The sequence below is a fragment of the Notolepis coatsorum genome (genome assembly GCF_963971535.1).
Source record: "Notolepis coatsorum genome assembly, chromosome: 14".
Taxonomy (NCBI): domain Eukaryota; kingdom Metazoa; phylum Chordata; class Actinopteri; order Aulopiformes; family Paralepididae; genus Notolepis; species Notolepis coatsorum.
Window position 1 is genome coordinate 66,621,781 of NC_140178.1, and position 15,689 is coordinate 66,637,469.

The 15,689-nt window shown below is 43.4% G+C and overlaps 1 protein-coding gene across 1 annotated transcript in view; it reads right to left on the reverse strand.

The window, feature by feature from the left end:
• Window positions 1-513: 513 nt before the first annotated feature.
• ccnf (cyclin F) overlaps window positions 514-15,689 on the reverse strand; it is a 48,421-nt gene continuing 33,245 nt past the window's right edge. The window contains exons 14-17 of the mRNA XM_084329448.1: window positions 13,347-13,446; window positions 10,201-10,334; window positions 5,867-6,042; window positions 514-1,971 (exon numbers count right to left, since the gene is read on the reverse strand). Coding sequence (XP_084185574.1) covers window positions 1,502-1,971; window positions 5,867-6,042; window positions 10,201-10,334; window positions 13,347-13,446 — 880 coding nt within the window. The 3' untranslated portion in view covers window positions 514-1,501. The remainder of the gene's footprint in view (window positions 1,972-5,866; window positions 6,043-10,200; window positions 10,335-13,346; window positions 13,447-15,689) is intronic.

The following is a 15,689-nucleotide window of genomic DNA, read 5'->3' on the forward strand; positions in this document are numbered from 1 at the left end:
GAATTGCTCTGCTCCAATGATGTTAAAATAACTCAAGATGGGAGGGGAAAAGCAAGCAAAAATTACAACTCGCCGATAAAATCGTCATGCGTCATGTTGCCCTGAGTATCTCATCAACTTTGACCAGTCATCAACAAGTGTGTTGCTCTAAGCGTTTAGATGACGAGGTGCACCCTTAGTGTTTTTTTTTTAAATCACAGTCGAGGAAGGTGATCCATTACAGCTAGCTAGGTCATCATGCTCATTCAGGGTTCCTTCACTTTTTTGCATGTCAAAAGCCTGTACTTTTTCCACAACCTTATATTCTTGACTGGATATATTGGTGATATGATGCATGCTGACCATGGCTGGGTAATTACAACTAGGCCATATATATATAAAGCCCAAGATTATTCTTCACAACATGTGAAAAAAAACATTTAACTGAAATATTTTCCCTTTTTTGATTCCCAAACTTTAAGACCGGGACAGACCCCCCCCCCCCCCCCCCCTCTCTCTCTCTCTCAAGATGTTTATAGTGTGTTATAGGTGTTTTCTAAAGTAACAGAAGGTCAAACTGTTTACCAACAGCATAATGGATCTGTATGTACAAAACTCAGTATGGGCAATAATCCATTTACGGACAATGAAATAACTTTCACTAAATTAATTCACAGCTGACTATACAGGTAGATGCACCACCAGCGTACCTTTGGCATATACACACATACGACAAATGGCAAAACTGAAGGAAGAATCCATACAATCAATTTTAAGGCTTCAGATACCAACATCAAAACACAAAGATAGCATTCTCTGGAATAACAACCATCCCTTTTCTCACAGGATGGTTAGATTATTTTGCAGACAGTGCATATCAGAAACTATTACAATCACAACATGCCAGCTGATGTTGGAAGTTTCACGTAAAAGAACTTCATATGAATCCATCTTTTAGGAGAAAAAGAACATCCACGAGGTTCCATTTCATGAGCTTGCTGCCATCCGATAGGTTGTTGCAGAAGATGACCTTTGTAACAGGTGATACCTGAGGGGAGCCAAAATCTTGTTCCAGCGGTTTTCAGAGCCGACTGCAAGTCTATGTGTGTACTGTATAAAATGATGGGGGAGGTATTGTACAACCATCCCATGTCTGTAAACTCGTGAAATGTGGGAGTAACATAGAAGATAGGCAAGATTCTAGCTTTATCTCACTTATTTACCTTTCCCTTATCTATATACTTCTTTCTCTTAAAGCCAATAGTCTCTTTTGATCTTCTGGCAGTTGAGGAGGGAGCAGTGTAGAATTGACAGGAGTGATGAACAGCATGGAGAACAGCAAAGAGAAGAAAAAAGAAAAGTGCTGGAGCAGAGAGGTTGAGGGGGGTGCTGACAGAACAGGAGCAGAGCGGTTGAGGGGGGTGCTGATGAGAACAGCAGCATGAGCAGAGAGGTTTGAGGGGGGTGCTGATGAGAACAGCAGCAATCATTTCAGTCATTTTTCTTTTTAAACAAGCAGTGCTTATAGACTCAGGAACCCTGCATTGCTAGAATAGTCCTCTCCCTCTCTTTCCTCCTCTTCCTCCCTCTCCATCTCTCCTCCGCTGTGGGCTGCTGCGTTCTTCCGCTTGACCTGCTTGCGGTTGGAGACCCGGGGCCTCTGCACAGGCACCAGGAGGCGGAATCCTGGCCGGGCATTGATGGAAGCAGTGCCGAGGGTGGTGGTGGCGGGGATGGCCTTGAATGTGCAGGGCATGAGGGATGAGGAGGAGGAGGAAGGGCTTGCACTTTGGACGGAGGAGTAACCAGAGCTGTGGAGTTCGGTGGAGAAGAAGGGTTCCCTGGGTCGGCTCCGGGCGCTGCCCTGGCTCTCCTCGTCCTCCACCTTGTCGACTTCACAGATGCTGTCTTCGTCACTGGACAGGGCTCGACAGTGCTCCTGCCTTTCCTCAGAGTCTGTTGCTAGGTGCAGTCTGATGGCCAAGATCGATGCTGTGAAGAAGAGAAAGGGTGTCATGGTTGATCACAATGAATACTTTTATATCAAAAAGCATTGAGGCCATAATCATACATACTTCACATCCATTCTTTTTATTTTATTTTAACACTTTGATTGCCGTTCACATAGAGCTACGTTTCTGTCGCCCGATCGTTGAGTGCCGGAAACGTAGATCTACGTTTCTGTCACGGTATTTATTTTATTATCTATTGGCATTCATAATTCAGCGGGGCACCTGTGCATACTGTTCTGAGTGTGTCTGAGCTGGCAGATGGTCTTATACCGCCCTCTAACGCCTTCCGGCATTGTTGCACCCCGTTAGAAATGGGTTAGTTTGTTTTCTCTGCCGAGCTGCGGCATGGCGGCAGGTCCTAAACACTCCGGCAAAACACACGCTTGTAGGGATGGTTTGGACTACTGACCCCGCTCGCCGGTCTAAATCACATTGCATGCGTGCACGACAAAGGATAATAGTGATGATCTAGCGTTGATTTCAGGAAGATCCGATAATCAGGCGAAAAATGACGTGTTTATTGAATTACACAAAAACGCCGTTTGTGTATTTTCCCTGGAATTGCTCAGAAGCGGCCGGACTATGTTCATATTCAAAACGGTATGGAACGGAAATGTACGGATGAAAAAATAATCAGTTTTTTGCACGTTGACCGGAAGCGGCTCAATGAGACTCGACGGTGTTATTGGACCCATGGCTATGCTATAAAGCAGGGGTGTCCAACCTTTTTTGAACCAAGATCTACTTTTTTATTTACCACCTAGCCCGAGAGCTACCAGCCAAAATTGTATATTGTAAGCCGTCATTTGAGGCTTTATAAAAGCAGCATAATGAACACAAATCTGTCAGTGCCGAGTCTGACCTCATCTTAAATAACAAACAGCATTGCTTGTTGTAGTTAACAAGGAGAGGAAGAGTTTTTTTTTTTTATTTTATTTTTTTATAATCGAATTTTATTAATCAAGATCTACTTGAAATCAGCCCGCGATCTACCTGTCGATCGCGATCGACTGGTTGGGCCCCACTGCTATAAAGTATAGGTTTAGCTCTACAAAGTACAACTACGTTTGCATGGGGTTGGTGGACGGCAAGGCCAGGTCACTTCCCGGAAGGGGCGTAGCACTCAATGTGTTAAGATGGATAGACTAGTATATGGGCATCGATTTGATCTAATTTATGTTAGTGTATCACGCTTATAACTAGGGATGCCCCCCGGACCCCGGTTTTGAACGGGAACCGGTACTATATTAGAAAATACCGGAGTATTTATAAGCTCCGACGTCCTCGGTACTGCTATCGATACTCTAGAGAAATTATTATTATTATTATTTAAAAGTTGCGAACGATCCTCTCTCTGTCTCTGCACGAGAAGCGAGCCGCAGCAAGCCATTACACACACTTGTCGCGAGCCACTCACACATACACGGGTAGGGACTGGAGGTGCCTGTCCGTGGCTAGCTACGTTAGCTAGTAGTCAGTTTCAGTGTTGCTGGATGGTACACTCTAACGTTAACGTTATGCCGAGTTCATACTACACTACACTTATGAACTCGACATAGCGATAACGTTAATCCGTTTCCATGAAGTGTTTAATTAGCAGCAATCTGTTCTGTTGTTGAACATTTAACGTTAACGTGGCTAGCTACGTTAGCTACGGAGCTAATAGAGTATACCATCCAGCAACACTGAAACTGACTAACGTTAACGTTATGCCGACTCGCCGAGTTCATACTACACTACACGTATGAACTCGACATAGCGTTAACGTTACTCCGTTTCCATGAAGTGTTTAATTAGCAACAATCTGTTCCGTTGTTGAAAATGTAACGTTAAGGTAGGTATCCGATGCACTTCCGGCGTGGACAGGAAAACGTCGTGAAATCGTTGTAGTCATTTTGTAGTCTTATTAACTAAAAGATTTTAACAAAATAAAAAGCAGCAGCACTATTGCATAACTGAGTCATGTTTGCTATGTATTTCTTTCTTTAGGGGAGTAGGACATTTGTTTCACAGTTTTAGCATGATGTTTTATAGATGGCCAGGTTAAACACAGGTTTTTGTTTTTTAAGAGGGGGCCGGGGGTTTGATTTGATTGAAGTTTATTTCAAATATGCAACACAACAAACAAATATCAAGTACAGATATAGCCTTAAGCCGTTCAAATAATAATTTATAATTTTTTTTTAAATTTAAATATATTTAAATAATAATCTAAAAGAACCGATAAGAGTATCGATAAAGTACCGAACCGTTAAGCAGTATCGATAAGAGTAGTAGTATCGATAAAATCCTAACGATACCCATCCCTACTTATAACTGCTGAGTCATGGGTAGTGACATCATGTCCTACTGGAAAGACTGACTCATGCATTATTCTTCAGTGGTTACTCTCTGTCTGTTAGAAATAGCCCGGGCGGCTAGGTGGTGTAGTGGGCAAGGCACTCGCCACCAATGTGGAGACGCTGGGTTCGCGTGTTCGAATCCAGCTCTCCACATTGTTTTCAGTTTGGCTGGTCGTCCGTACTAATACAATTGGCAGTATTAGAGGGTGGGAAACTGATGGGTGGGGATCGGGCGTTGTGGACAGCGACTCCTACAGGTCGGTTGGTGCGCCTGCGCAGTAGAATCAGGAAGTGTCGGGGGCAGCGTGAGCCTCCCACGTAGGCCTGCCGCGATAAGCAATAAATCGATTAATTGCCGCGATAATTAAAATTAATGCAATGATTTTGACGGGCGCAATTAATTGCTATTTGCGCGTTTGTTTTAATGAGGCGGAACCAGTAGTACCCCTCGTCAGTCACTCCGTGTGGGGACTACAGAGCACAGCACGGGAGCTCCGTGGGGCACTAGCAACGCCACATATAGCTTAACTACATTTCTCAATAGTGTTGCTCCTTTTAACCAAATAGCGTTCTTTGTAGTGTAACGTTAGCTATTTTTAGACCCAAGTAGTTACTCGCTACTGCCCGGAGAAACTGGACTGCTAAATAAAGATTAAAGATCTAGTGTTGATGCTCATTCAATGCCAACAACATTAGCTAAATAGCTAACAAACGAAATACAACGTATAGCATAGCTACAACACAGAATAACGTTAATACAATTACATGCATCATTGTTTACAATGAACGGGTGGGACTAGTCAAAGGACTGGACACGGGGACAAGTTAAACATGAATAAATTTATTATAACAGGTAATCGAGTTGCGCTCCCGTGCCTACGCACCACAGGGCTATTCTATTCTATACGGCTTTGACGCTTCCTCCTCATCGTTGATTGCCTGTAGTAGCTGCATCTAACGTTAGTAGCTAACGTTAAAACTAACCTAAAGTTAGTTGTTCACCAACAATCTCTTTGTTTTATCATTAGCTCAAAAACACAGAACCGGACGAGATGCTGCTAGGATAATAACAACAATACTTCCGCTCCGGTCGGTGGGCTTCAAAATAAAAGTCTAAAACCGGAAAAGACGGAGCGGTGGGCTTCAAAATAAAAGTTTTGGGAAATAAATTTCTCAAAAAAAAATTCTCTAACCGGTCGCAATAATATCGCTTATCGCGATATTTTCGGGGGCAATTAATCGCCCAGCAAAATGTGTTATCGTGGCAGGCCTACTCCCACGCGTTACTCCTCGCCACTGAGAGATCGAGCTGCGCAGGTGAAAAGATGCGACTGCTGTTACCTCAAGTACCGGAGGGGACTTGTGCTATGTATGACTTAGTCCACATTGCAGCCGGCTTTTGGGAGGCAAGAAACAGCGTTCGTGACAGGGGAGGGTTGAATTGGATGATACGAAATTGGGATGGGAGAAAATATAGAAAATGGGAGAAAAAGTGGATAAAAAAAAAGAAATAGCCCCGTTAGAAATACTCACTCTCTCCATCTTTCTCTCCCTCGCTCTCCTCCTGGTCACCCTCATAGCCGGAACAGGAAGTATCCAGGCTCCAGTCCAGGATGTCGCCCAGCAGAGTCTCCTCCTGAGTGGACAGCTCAGCAGTGGGTGTGGCCACAAAGCTGTCTCTGTGAGCCTGCACACTGTCATGGCGTCTCCTGCGAGGGCGACAAACATTGAGAGAGGACGGTGAGTCACTGGGCCGTCACACATCAACCGACTTGACTACTGTAACGCACTCTACCGGCCACCCGAAAAGAAAAAAAAACACAGAACGACTCCAACTCATTGAAAACTCAGCTAGGCTATTAACCTCTTAACCCCTAGCCATATTTTCAGAATATTCACCTAAAAGTACATACCCAAGTAAATGGAAGATTTCTCCACTTCTACAAGATCCATTTGCATGTTCTTGGTATCTAGGGACATCTATGGACCTCAGGGAATGTATTCCCAGTGTCAGAAATATTGTGTCCGTTACTATGCATGAGTAAATTGTAATGAACCAAAAGATAATATAAATGATTATTATTCGTCTCTCTCCCCCCCCCCCCCATCTATGGCAATAACGTTGAGGTTTGTTCAACCCGTGAGATATAAACATGATATTTCAGTCAATACTTTGGTCTAAATAGATTCCGCCATCTGCTGGTGTGAGCTGGGTAGTGTAGTTTTATGAAACGTAGACATCCATCGAAACCCCTGGGTCTCCTCTTTCTTAGGACTACAACGATTTCATGATGGCTTACTGTCCTCACGTCTAAATCATCCGGTTTCCGATGCAATGCGCTGAGATTTTTTATAAGCTCATATTTAGCTAATGACACTTAAAATCATTGCTAAACAAACGTAGTGCTGAAAATATACTAGAACCAAGAGGAGATACCAGTGTTAACTACCTTGCACTGGCTTCCGGTAACATTTCCAGAATTGTTCTACTGTAGATGAGAACCATTTTATTGCACTGTACTATTGCACAATTTACTCTGTCTATTCTATGCTAATTTATGTTTATTCTATTGCACTGCTCTTATTCTGTCTATTTTTACACTCATTACTCATTATGTCTGAGCCTAAATGCATTGCTTTTATTTTGCACTATTCCCAACACAAGTAGGCCTCAGACCCTGGAGGTGGGCGGGGCCTGTGCAGGAACCCCTCTTGGTGTTGGACATTTTAACACAGAAATCTATCACAACACTTTTTATAGATTTTAATGACAGAAATCTATTACAAATGTTCAGGGAGGTTTTAATATAAATGCTCTGCTCATTTTATGCCTGTCTATAATTATGGCACATTTTATGCTGTGAAGCACTGCTGCAATTCTTCTATGAAAGGTGCTATACAAATACAGTTTATTATTATCATCAAGATTATGCTTTATGTCACACATCAAGATTTTCACAATGTAACCCGCCCCCCTCAAGACCTGCATTATATTGTGTTCTAGGTGTTCTCAAGTTTCTTTATTAGTTGTCATACAAAAATACAGAATACTTTTATATAAAATGCTTCTTTCTGTTTTGCTCCAGAGATTGTGCTAGATAAAAATAGATAAGTATAAAATAAGTATAATAAGTATAAAATAGAAGTCAAGTACGTAGAGAAAAGTGTTCAATATACATATATACCAGGGGTTCTCAAACTTTTTTATACCGCGACCCCATTTCATTTAGGATTTCTTTTGGCGACCCCACACTTAACACATTCTGCGCCAGAAACGAGTTAACTCGTTATTGGCCGCCATGCGTTGAGCGCCAGAAACGAGTTAACTCGTTTTTGGGATCGTTATTTCATTTATTCGCTATATCTATTCATAATTCATAGCTGCAGCCTATGGTATCCTCTTCAGAGCCTGTCTGAGCTGGCAGACGGTCAACACCGCCCTCTACTGAAAATGGGTTGGTGTGTTTTAGGAGGCGATCTGAGCCGGGCGGGCAGGGTTTAAATACTTGGGTGAACCAGTTCTATACAACGGTGGCATCGAGCAGTAACTCCGCCCACCCGTCATTGTGAACCGGTCGGTAGTGTGGTGTGAACCTCCACAAGCATTATTTGGAATTGCGATCAGATATTTGGAATATCTATTTTGCATTACATCAGATACAAGGTAAGTAGATTATATATAAATTTGATCGTTGATCAGACATTTATTTCTACCGCGATCACAGCTATATGTGTGGACCATGTATGGCTGTTTACCGTTGGCTGCGGTGGGAGCGCCCCGCTACGACGGTCATTTCATGTATGGACGAGGAGACATACTCAGGATGATTAGATAATCAGCCGAAAAATTACAACGTGATGACTGGATCAATATTTCTGTGCCTTGTTGTGCCTTTACACATATGTTGGATTATGTAATTAGTTTGTCATGACAAACTAATAAAAAAATCGCGATTTACCCGGTGGCTACAACAACACACAGTGACTACATGCATCATTGTTTACAATGAACGGTGGGGCTAATCTAAAGGACAGGACACGGACGCGTTAAACTAACCTAAAGTTAGTTGTTCACTAGGCTTGGGCGGTATCCTTTTTTTCACACCGGCAAACCTTTATGACATAATACCCCGGTGCACGGTATGACTTTCATTTATCAGCGGGGGGGGGGAAACCCGTTGTTACCAAGTAAACAAATCATCGTCAGCTCTCAGAATGGTAGTCTCGCACCGGTAGAAGCCTGCACCGTTTTAGCGTTAGCATCTAGCCATGGCAGACTATTTGATTCCTTAAGGGCTAGAAATTGCCTGGGTTTTGGTGATATGCTCCCGAAATGCTCCCGTTGTTTGGCTACTTCTATGTGCAGTGAAAACTACTCGAATGCTTTATAACCTAGTAATTGATTTAGTTCAGGGTAATCTAAGATTAGCCGCAGAGCTAACGCTAGTTAACGTGAGCTAACGCTAGTTATTCAAGCTCAGTAGCTCACAGAGAGAGATAAACAGCTGACAGCGGATAGTACAGGACGGTACAAATACAATAAAAAGCCGGGTGGGGGCTGTTGTGTAAACCTTGTACTCTTTAGTTCACATATAATAAGAGACGGATTATTTGCTTGCTCCACCAGTTGCTCCACAACAACACACCAACTCTCGTCACAACGCTTTACGGTATTTTCACAGCACTGTCGCAACATTACCGTAAAACGTGAACACCGTTGTGACCCACTCGCTCCACTAGAGCGGTCTCGCCCTCTGCTGGCGCGTGTGTGCACTACACTCAAAACTCCCGTTTCACTGTTATAGAAACTGAAGCGCATCTGTGATTTTTACGGTGACGGACGGTATTGAAAATAAATACAGTCTGTATTTCTAAATACCCCGGTAGGTATACCTTAATACCGTCATACCGCCCAAGCCTATTGTTCACCAACAATCTACAGACACAAACAAACACAGAACCGGACTATTGATAACACTGTCAATGTGTGTGGTCCATGTCAAGTCCTCGGATATGTGGACTCCGAGGTACTTAAAACTGTTCACTCTCTCAACCGGTGCCCCGTCGATGCTGTAGTCCCTGACCCCCGACCTCCTAAAGTCCACAATCATCTCTTTTGTTTTGCTGACGTTCAGGGAGAGGCAGTTCTCCTGACACCACCGTGACAGATTATTTACCTCTTCCAGGTAGGCCCTCTCATCGTTTGCAGAGATCAGGCCCACCACTACTGTGTCGTCAGAAAATTTGATGATTGTGTTGTTGTTCCACTGTGCCACACAGTCGTGTGTGTACAGCGAGTAGAGGAGGGGACTCAGAACACAGCCCTGGGGGGCCCCTATGTTGAGGGTGATGGATGAGGTGCAGTTGCCTGCTCTCACCACCTGGGGTCTACCCGTCAGGAAGTCCAAGACCCGCTGGCAGAGGTCATAGTTCAAGCCCAGGTCCCTGAGCTTGGCTATGAGTTTGGAGGAGACTATGGTATTGAATGCTGAGTTGTAGTCGATGAACAGCATTCTCATAGTTCCCCTGCCTCTTGTCCAGGTGTGATGCTGCGGTGTGCAGCACATGGGATATGGCGTCCTCCGTGGACCTGTTGGGGCGATATGCAAATTGCAGGGGGTCCAGGTTGATGGGGAAGGAGGAACAGATGTAGCCCTTCACTAGCTTCTCAAAGCACTTCATGGCTATGGAGGTGAGAGCTACAGGGCGGTAGTCGTTGAGGCAAGCAGGCGTAGATTTTTTGGGTACAGGGATAATGGTGGACTTCTTCATAAAGGTGGGGATGACAGCCTGTTCTAAGGACAGGTTAAATATGTCAGTGAATACCGGGGCCAAAGTAGAGAACTGTGAGGTGAGAACTAGCTTACCTCTTGCTGTTGCCGGAGGGGGAGGAGAGGAAGGTGTGGATGTCGGCTGGTTGGCTGGTAGGACTGGAAGGCTCCATTTGAGGCAGCACCTCGGGGACCTCCAGGATCTGACACAGCTCCTTAAAGTCCAGCACCTGGAGGGAGCAGAGAGAACAGGTGAAACACAGTAAAGATATGAGAGAGAAAGAGGCTCATCAGAATCACCACACCAGTAGAGTATCTAGTCCTGTGTGACTCAACAGGAGTGTGGTACCAGACCAAATACTGTTTGGGGGGTTCGATTCCCACTGGGTCCACCCACACAATATATAAAAAGAAAATGCATGAACACATAGCTGAATGGCATTTTGGTAGTGGTGTTGAGCTGCTATATTGAACTAAGTTATGTTCTTGTTAGGGCTGGGACTTTATCGCATTCATTTCGATTAATTAACTACAGAAAGAATTCAAAGTTATTTTTTTTTTATGCATTTCCCGTAATTCCTCTAATAGTGACCCGGGCTTGTATTTGCTTAAACTGTAGCGGGTACCAGGTTTTTATTAGGAGGAGGCATGTATAAGAGAGAGGCCTATATTTATAACTTTCAAACCGATCATAATGAATAAATCAACATTTTGTGTCAGTTTGAACCCAGTAAAATGTACTGGGTTCATTTATTGAAACCAAGTACTGTATGAAATAGTAAACAGTGCAATTACAGGTGGTCACTGGTCATTTCAACGTTTTCAAAGTGAAATCAAGTAACTTTACCTTAGCAGCTCAGTATGCAGCTCAGTATATTAGTAACCCGGCTTGTATTAGGAGGTCGGCTTATAATTGCTTAGCTCAAGAGCGCACCCGGCCATTAATAGAGACCCGGTTTGTAATTAAATACCGGTCACTATTAGAGGAATTATGGTAATCGCATGATGATTTTTCTTTATTATGTAAGAATGTTACCTTTCAAAGGAGACCAGGCTCATGCATGTGCTATAAGTATAAAGTATAATAAATCGCAAATTTGTTTTCTTAGTCTGGTTTGTTAAAAAAATAAAAAATAAAAATGTAATAAGAGAAATTGAGATCAATCAAGATAAAGAAAAATATGTCAATGGTCAACTGTTCTGGAATGTACTTGCGTTTTACTTTTACCTCGAAAGTGCTTGAGATTACAAAAGGTCCTTTGCGCTATATATATATATATAATTCCTAAAATTGCTGGACTTTGTTAACAATTGCATTGATCTGTTGGTCTGTGTAGTAGCTAATACAGGATTTTGCTGCTTAAACCTATGTATAATGTATATTCATTGATTCACTCGTATACCAAAATCCATTTGAATTTAAAATGTTTGCATCAAATATTGATATGCGATTAAAATGTGATTAATTAACTATAAAGTCTCGAATTAATTCGATTAAAAAAAAGTATCGAGTCCCACCACTAGTTCTTGTGTGATGTACCGCACATTTTATTGCTGTCTGATATATTGCAAATATTATTGCTGTCATCTTGGCCAGGTCTCCCTTGCAAAAGAGATCTTGTATCTCAATGGGACTTTGTGGTTAACTAATTCCGGGCCAACCACGAGATTAGTCGGGTTAACTCGCCATGCGTTCCGTGCCAATCACGAGTATACTCGGGTTTTAATCGTTATTTCTTTTATTAGCGATATCCATTCATTTTTCATCCATCCAGCCTGACGTTATCATTGGGAATGGGTCTGAGCTCGCAAAGGGCAAATACCGCCGCCTATCGTCTCCCGGATGGTATTGCACATCATTGGATTGGATTGGATGGGACTGTGCATCAGGAAAGAAAATTCCGGTCCAGTGTTTCCCTTCTCGGGCAAGCAGTATCATGTACCACATTCACTGGCGAGGCTGGGAGCCGGGTCGATTATGTGTTTTGGACTATAACGTTGGATCAATAAACGCGATCAATATTTGGAATGGTGATCAGGAATTGGATTACCGTAATCTTTTTGCAGAACATCTGATGTGAGGTAAGGACTCTATTTTACCAGTATTGGGTTAATCAGATGTTTTTTCTCCGCCATCGGAGCGTGTGTGTGTGCGTGACGTTAGCGCTGACCAAGTCATGGATAATCGATTTTTCAGCCCGCTTCTCTAGCGTGCATAAGGACACATATACTATCGACAATCTAGCGTTTATTTGAAAACGATTCATAAATCAGACGAAAAATGACGTGTTTTGTGTATTCCACTATTATCGCGGATTTCTCTGGAATTACTAGAAATCTCCAAAACTATACTCGTATACAAAACGGTATAAAACGGAAATGAACCAATGAAAAAACAATCCATTTCGTACATGTTGACTGCAAGCAAGTAATTGAAAAGCGACGGGTGTATTAGACCCATAATTTAAGATATAGTTTAAGTGTTCGCAAATTTCCCCGTCCTCCCATCGACTAAAGCTATGGCACGGAACAGCCTAATTTGGTCATATGGCCGTGGCTCTGAATGAGTTAAATAAAGGTTAAAAAAAAAAAAAAAAAAACCAAAACGTAGAAAAAAACGCAATGAATTATGATTGCTGCTTGATATCAGATCTGGGTTTAGAAAATAACTGTTTTGTTTGTTGAAGTTGGCAGTTAACAAAATAATTTTAAGCCAAACAACAATATTTTAACCATCTACAACAGAATACAACAGTCCCCATGTCATTTCAAGGGACTTTGTTGTTGTTTGTCAGCTAATGGCCATGCATTGCTCTACTGGCAAGTATTTCATAACACTATGTAAAAGATTACCAGTTTAAAAAGGGGAACTACGTGCAATTTCAGAATGTAATACATGTTATTCCCCTGGTACAGTAAAGATATTAGTGAAAATTAGCAACTCTCCCAAATTCAAAAGTGCTAAAACTCAAACTTGTGATGTCAAAGTATAAAGTCTGACAATGAATTGTGAAGGATGTTATAGCTGACATAGAGCAACCATGTTCTGAGTTCATAGGTACATTTGCTGTTTCAGAACTGAGTGTTTATTATCCACCTGAGAAAAAAAGAAACAAAAACAAACAAAAAAACGTTTGATTCTTACTTCTCTGGTTTTGGGAGAGAGTAGCTCATATTCACAAATATCTTTTTATGACCCACACATATTGAGGAGGGAAAAAAGGAAAGGAGTTTCTACGTACCTTTTCTTTACTGATGTACTGATTGGCCTCATCCTCAAAGCGTTGTTTGACCCCCGTAAGAGACACCTGTCTGTAGTCTTTGGGTATGTCTTGACTGAAACTGGAGAGAGAGAGAGAGAGAGAGAGAGAGAGAGAGAGAGAGAGAGAGAGAGAGAGAGAGAGAGAGAGAAAAAAGTGAGTTTGATCCACTCTGCTGAGGTAGCACATCTCCATCATCGACTCTAGGGGGAAATCTTGTTACTTTTCCATTTGGGACTTCGGGTCAAAAAGATACTCTCTTGCATCAAGAGTGACTCACCCTGCGGCACATTCATGTGACTCACCGCCGCCTACGTGCTGCACAGGCACTCCCTCCCCCCCTCTCCCACTCAGCCCCGGACACAGGCACTCCCTCCCTCCCTCTCAGCCCCGGACACAGGCACTCCCTCCCTCCCTCTCCCACTCAGCCCCGGACACAGACACTCCCTCCCTCTCCCACTCAGCCCCGGACACAGACACTCCCTCCCTCTCCCACTCAGCCCCGGACACAGACACTCCCTCCCTCTCCCACTCAGCCCCGGACACAGATACACCGTCCCTCTCCCACTCAGCCCCGGACACAGACACTCCCTCCCTCTCCCACTCAGCCCCGGACACAGACACTCGCTCCCTCCCTCCCTCTCCCACTCAGCCCCGGACGCGTGTATCACTTCCGCAATGGATTTAGTCGGATTTCGGTTTCCGGGTTCGCCCGATTGGCCGCGACGGCCATGTGACACGCTGTGGCACGCCCCCGCGGCAGCGGCCGGCTTGCCGCTGCGCCCTGCTGTGGCGAGACGCTGGAGTTCACTTCACTTCCCCTTTCACATCACGCCACGCTTATCGCGTCTAGCACAGTCTCTAACAGTAACAGTAAGAAGCATCTGCTGTGGCGAGACGCTGGAGTTCACTTCACTTCCCCTTTCACAGATCGCGGAACCCGAACGCGGAAGTGAAAGTGCGTTAGGGAAAATCTGTACGCGCCCCGGACGCGTCTATTCTTATCCTAACGGATTTATGCTTCCGCGTTCTGCGCTCTGATTGGCCACTGACGTTTCTGGTGGCGCCAATCGTGTGACGGCAAGTTCTTTTGCCGGTTAAAGGGGAACTCCACTTTTTTTGGAAATTAGCTTATTTAACATCTTCCCTGGAGTTAGACAAGAAGATGCATACCTTTTTTGTCTCTGTGCGTGCATTTTAGCTTTGGGAATAGACGCTCCGTTAGCATAGCTTAGCTTCATCACTGGAAGTGAGGCAGGACAGTAGCCTTACAGTGCCTTACAGTGTATTGCAAGGTCTGACATTGACCAAACTTGATATGCATGACCTTGGTGGGCTCTAGGTCAACTCCTGAAAAGGGGGTCAATGTCAGACTTTGCAATCAAAAGTTAGGGGGCTAATAACCCTTGCCATAATTTCAGTGCGCCCCCTAACTTTTGATTGCAAGGTCTGACATTGACCCCCTTTTCAGGAGTTGACCTAGAGCCCACCAAGGTCATGCATATCAAGTTTGGTCAATGTCAGACCTTGCAATACACTGTAAGGCACTGTAAGGCTACTGTCCTGCCTCACTTCCAGTGATGAAGCTAAGCTATGCTAACGGAGCGTCTATTCCCAAAGCTAAAATGCACGCACAGAGACAAAAAAGGTATGCATCTTCTTGTCTAACTCCAGGGAAGATGTTAAATAAGCTAATTTCCAAAAAAAGTGGAGTTCCCCTTTAAGCTTAGGCACTCTTTCGAAGTTGGTTAAGGTTAGAGTTTGTCTTAGAGCAGTGGTTCCCAAAGTCGGGGTCGCGACCCAAAGGTGGGCCGCGAGCAGCCACGGGAGGGCCGCGAGATGATTTAAAAAAAAAATAAAAAAATTTCAGGCCACTGAACTTAGAAGCATGCCAGGACAGTGTTTCTAGTTGTATTCTAAAATTATATTCCATTGTATTCTAAAATGTGACTATATGGTTTTATATTAACTTAATAAATAAACAAAAACGAAAAATCTACTTATTTCAACGAACATTTCAAACTAAATAACAGATTATGCACATAAAACGCTGAAAACAACCGAAGCAACAATAGTATTTTAATGAGGCTATTATTATTATCATTATTATTTTGCAACAAGTTAGCCCTCTCATAAATAGCACATATAAATGAATAACTAACTTGAACTAACTTAATAGAATTGAAGTGATATTTGGCTTAAAAAATTGGTTGCATAAAAAAAAAAAAAGACTGACGATGTGCATTGGGCCGCGGCTCTCTGACGCCTTATTTTCTGGGTCCCGGCCTGAAAAGTTTGGGAACCCCTGTCTTAGAGCAGGGCGAT